The sequence below is a fragment of the Puccinia triticina genome, chromosome 8A (genome assembly GCF_026914185.1).
Source record: "Puccinia triticina chromosome 8A, complete sequence".
Lineage (NCBI taxonomy): Eukaryota > Fungi > Basidiomycota > Pucciniomycetes > Pucciniales > Pucciniaceae > Puccinia > Puccinia triticina.
This window is the reverse complement of record NC_070565.1, coordinates 7,122,598-7,127,966: the sequence shown is the minus strand read 5'-3', so window position 1 is coordinate 7,127,966 and position 5,369 is coordinate 7,122,598. Positions and strand designations below refer to the sequence as shown.

Here is a 5,369-nt window from a genome sequence, read left to right as displayed (position 1 = left end):
CTAAACTTGCCTGCTGGAACCCTCAAAACTGGCAACTCTGCTGAACCTCAAGCCTCCTTTGGACAACTGGAAGAAATGGACCTAACTGAAGACCTATATTCCACCTATGACTGTGATATTGGGAAAAGGACTAGAAGTGGTAAGGAATACCCAGAAGAGGTAGTTACCAACAAAAAGTTCAGGAAGGAAAAGGAAGACCACATGGACTTAGAAATGGACCAACCTCTGGAATATTTCAAAAAGGACCCCATTCCCCTTCCCACTCTTCCAACCTCTCAAGGAAAATCCCCAGCCAAGAAAGTCCAGATCCAAACCCCTGAAGACTCCCAAACTCCAAAGGACAAACCAACTAGGAAGACCTATGTAGAGAAACCATTAGCTAAGGAATACCCTGAGGCAGAAGAAAGGGTAGTTAGCAGGATGCTCACTGATGGCAGATTGGAATTATCCTATGCTGAAATTTTGGCCATTTCCCCTGGAGCTGTGGATGTCTTAAAGAAGAAGATCAGCCCTAGAAGGATACCTCTGGAAACCCCTTCCAAAACAACCAACTCTGGAGATGTAGAAGAAGACCAGGACCAAGAAGAAGAACTGGAGCCAGAATCACCCCACTATGCTTGCCCTCTTGGATATGTAGATGCCACTATAAATGGAAAAAACTTTCAGGCCCTCTTGGATAATGGATCACAAGTCAACTTACTTCCCAAGAATCTTGCAGCAAGAATGGTATTAATAGTCACCCAAAGGAACATGAACTTAAAAGGAATTGGAGGCCATAAGAGTGAAATTCTTGGAATTGCAGAAGGAGCCACCATCAAATTAGGTAATATGTCAATGAACACTCACTTTTATGTTTCAGCAGCAGATATCCAGCCAATTGTAGGAACACCTTGGCTCAAAGATGTATCAGCAACCATCAGGTTCAAAATGAAAGGATCAGAAAGTCTTTCAATTATGAAAGCAGGTAAAACTTACTTGGTTCCCATAGCTCATCCAGAACACCAGAAATGGGAAAATGACTTCCTAATCCATTCAGCAACCACCCAAAGTCAGTTTAAGGCTCTGGCACCTCCCAAGAGTAAGTACATGGGAGGTGCTTAATCAAAACAATCAAACTCAGGATAAGTTAGTGTCAGCCTTAGAGCCAGTGCAGCTGGCCTAAAGTCTGCCTTTTTCTACTCCATTATATCTAAATTATTTTATATCTTTTTTACCTTAAGGTTTAACCTTGATTTGACTTCAGATTCTGTTTTCTCATGTAATCTTAACCTTAGTTACAACTTACCACTTTCCAATAACTCTACTCCTTCATAGAGTTCTTGAGTTGTGGCGCACATGCGCAGCAGTGATGTGTAAGCGCTACCAGGCACTCCAAACCACATGTACATGTGTGATTATGTCATCCAACTTTAAAAATTTTCGAAGTCACGACCCCCCATGCAGCTGGAGGATCCACAGACTTCAGCAGACCAGAACCATACCTCCAGACAACCCAGGATCACCAGAACAAGGCCACTACACTCCCAGTTACCCACAGGAATATTGACAGTTAGTACCCTTTTGATTGACCCTTGCTTATCTCAGAGGAGTTCCTCTCTGTCTCTTTGACTACTTTCTCTCCTCTCTTGTTTTGCTTCTCTCCTCTTTGATCACAGGTACATATACCTCTAGAAATCTACTCTCAAGGATCAAACCTCTTCATATCCTTCTTTTTCTTTGGTTTTTGTCAGTAACAAACCACATAGGTTTCCCTTTAAAGAACCTTGACTATCCAGAGAGAAGTCTGAAAAATTGTGGCTGATTAGATATGTCTAATTCATATACCTTCCACGTTTCCATTGTGAGAAGAGGCTGTTGCAATCTCTGGCACAGCTTGGCAGCACTCCCATAAGGAGTAGCATTGCTAGTGGATGTTAGTCCCCACCTACAGGTCAACAGAACCTTGATTATCATCTCTCAGATCATCTCTTTCTTTCTCTCTCTTTTTCTCTTACTGTTTGTGATTTCTTTATCCCAAGAAATCCAAGCAGTGCCCACCCATTTTTCTTGTGTCCTGCTGTCACATAAGAGACACAGGCTCACAGTTAGTATGTGCATCAAAGTATAAATCCACTACAAAAAAAATCAAACCAGTAAATGAACCCATGCCCCAAAACCTCAACCCACCTCTCTATAATGCTCCTCTCTCCAGAGATCCTTATCAAACTCCCATAACTCCTTTTCCCCCAGAATTTTCTCCCACTCCTAAAATCACAGCAGAAAGATTAGAGGTAATTAACTTTGGCCCTCCTGGATGGCTCTGGCCAGAAGAACTCAAACATTTTCAGCATATTATAGTACTCAGACAAGGTGGACTGGCTTTCTGTGCTGAAGAATGAGGACTACTCAAGCACACCTATGGACAACCCTACAGAATCCCAGTCATCAAACATGAACCCTGTGAAAATAAATGGAATGGACCTTATAGGATTGCCAGTCAAGAAGAAGGTGGATCATACAACTTGGAAGAACTGGATGGAACAAGTTTAAAAGGAAGGTTTGCTTCTTCACATGTAAAGCCCTTTCTCTCAAGAGTATAGGCCTGCTGTTCTTAAAAAAAAAAAAAGTAGAAGTGGGGAGTCAGTTTAACATTCAGATACCTTTGTTAATGTTTTTTATCTTAATTCTCTATGAAAACTTCATTTAAAACTTCCCCACTCACCTCTATTATTTTAAATCCAGTTGGGCTTCCTCAGAACCATTTAAACCTCCATTCCCAACACAGCCCCCATTAATTTAGTAGTTTGGGATGACATATTTTTCACAAAGACCTTGGTAAAACCACAAAAAGAAAAGTAGAATCAGCCTCTCTAACAAACAATCAAAATGAATCCCATCATCCTCCAACTCACCAATCTATCCCTTATCATCTTGATTTTCCACTCTTCAAAATTACTTCCCTGTATAACCTTTTTCTTGCTAGATGGTAACACTCCCTGGATGACAAGCGCGATGACATAGGAGCGGAGTAGAGGACCTCGAAGCAGTCATGGAACCTAGGTTATATAGAACGGCGGGTCATCACAACGACATGAGAGCGCACTCTAGGACCTCGAACATCGAGAAGCGGCAAGTTGATTTCAATTGGAGACTCCGCGGTACCGCGGCCTGGAAGATCAGAGAACAAGCAAATGGAAATGGCGAAGATGAAAATGTTCATGTGTTGTGATCCCTTGAAGAACTTGGCGCGATGGAGGATGCGAAGAAGACAAAAGGGGAAGATTGATGGATGACTGAGGACTTAATAGATAGCAGGCCATCTTATCCAAGTTTATTAAAGCCTCTGAATCACAAAACAAAACTTCAAGGGTTTCCCCTACAAATCTCCAAAAATCACAAAAAAAATGAAGGGTTTCCCCTCTACAACTTCCAGAAAAAGACATGAAGGGTTTTCCCTCTACAAATGCCAAAATCAACAAAAACCACAATTTTACAACAACCTGCAACCAGCCACCTAACATCAGCAAGCTGATGCATCGTGGCCCACTGTCCATCCCTGTCTAGCAGGGTTAAAAAACAGTGAGAGAATGACCCCCAGCGCGCCGCATTTAAGGCATTATGCAAAGGGGGGCCAACGAGTTTAACCCCTCAAACTGCGCAAGTGCAACAGCGGAGGGGGTGAGGACGAACCACACGCTGGAAGTACAGCGGCAGAGGACGCCTGGGGGATTATCAGAACACAAGAGCACCCCTTTTATACACCATCAGCCAGTAGCGCCAAGCTTGCCTCAAGCCTTCCCCTTGGATCCCCCCGCATGTATCCTCGACAACAACGCCTCCGCCACGCCGCCGCTGTACACATTTTTGACCAGCAAGGCATTAGCTACATCTCAGATCTTCTGGCCATCCTGGTCAACACATCTGATGTGCGCTACTGGAAGCCAAAATCAACGGCCTGACTACTCGCGCATCTTGCTCGAGTGCGGCCTGGCGGTCATCCGGATCCCGTTCGCCGAGGGGTTCGCGCCCCAGAAGGGGATCAAGGAGGTCAACGAGGTGCTCAACTAGGTCATCCAGTCCTACACCGTCCAAGGCATTGACGTCCTCTGCCACTGTAGGGGCGGAGTAGGCAGGGCCGGCTTAGTGGCCTGCTGCTGCATGCTCAAGATCGGCCTGATCAACAGACCCAGCCTGATCTCCGACCCCTCCAACCACGCCCCCTTGGCCGACTACCCCCACCACCAAGCCAACCATCAGACCATCGCCTCCTTTAACTTCCAGGACCAGTTCCACTTCCACCACCACCAACCTCAGCCCCAACCTCACCCCCCTGACATCTTCTCCTTCGTCGACAGTACCCGCTTGTCCCCCAAGAACTCCGTCCTCGGCCAGGTCGAGAGAGTCATTGAAGTCATCCGCAGACGACAAAGGTCCGCTCTTCTTTCTCTCTGCAGATCCTGAACCTTCTGCTGATCATCCCTCTCTCTTCCTTATCCGCAGCCTGAAAGCTATTGAAACCCCCCAACGGGTTCATTTCATCATCCAATACGCCAATTGGCTAGACACCTTAACCGAGAACGTCGACTTCTTCTAGCGCCTCCACTCCCCCTTACTCGTCCTCACACATCCCACACACACACTCTCACATCGACCATTCCCTCTCTTTCTTTGGCACACTTCTTCTTTTGGCTTGCTAATGGAAAACGCTCACGTTTAATCATTCCTTTTTGGCTTCTTTTGAACCTAGAATCTCTTTATATATAAACAAAAGCAGTGGGCTTACTTTTAGTTCCATGGCCGTCGCCCATATCTAAACAGCATTAATTACTGCTCCATGGGGGTCAATATTCACCGCTGCTCAGGCCTACCCACAGCTATGTACCCACCATAGGCAAGTGAGTTTTTGATTTATTATAAAATGGTTATTTGGCCGTCGACATCACACGTTCTGACTGGACGCAAGTCTCTCAAGGCCGACAGCCGGTCTAGCTACGAGGGGTTTGTAGAGGTAGTATATGTTGGTACACCTCACACCTGTGGATATAGCTCAACAGTAGAGCAACCCAGCATGCATCGGGGAGATGCGGGTTCGATTCCCCCTGTCCGCACTATTCCTTTTACTCGCTCTACAGGTTATGAGCCCAGCGCTATAGGCAGCTGCGTACCTGGGATGAGCCTCTGGGAGGATTAGTGGGCTCTGTCACCGGTGTAGGTGTACAGGGGGTGTGTAGAGGTAGTATATGTTGGTACACCTCACACCTGTGGATATAGCTCAACAGTAGAGCAACCCAGCATGCATCGGGGAGATGCGGGTTCGATTCCCCCTGTCCGCACTATTCCTTTTACTCGCTCTACATGTAGAGCGAGTAAAAGGAATAGTGCGGACAGGG

The 5,369-nt window shown here is 45.9% G+C and overlaps 1 protein-coding gene across 1 annotated transcript; it reads left to right on the top strand.

Moving 5' to 3' along the window:
* Window positions 1-4,137: 4,137 nt before the first annotated feature.
* On the top strand, window positions 4,138-4,573 carry PtA15_8A758 (uncharacterized protein; the record flags this gene model as incomplete). The annotated part of the gene is made up of 3 exons (XM_053172220.1): window positions 4,138-4,242; window positions 4,354-4,409; window positions 4,480-4,573. 3 exons carry the CDS (start codon window positions 4,138-4,140, stop codon window positions 4,571-4,573), a joined length of 255 nt encoding a protein of 84 aa, XP_053023406.1.
* Between the last annotated feature and the right edge of the window lie 796 nt (window positions 4,574-5,369).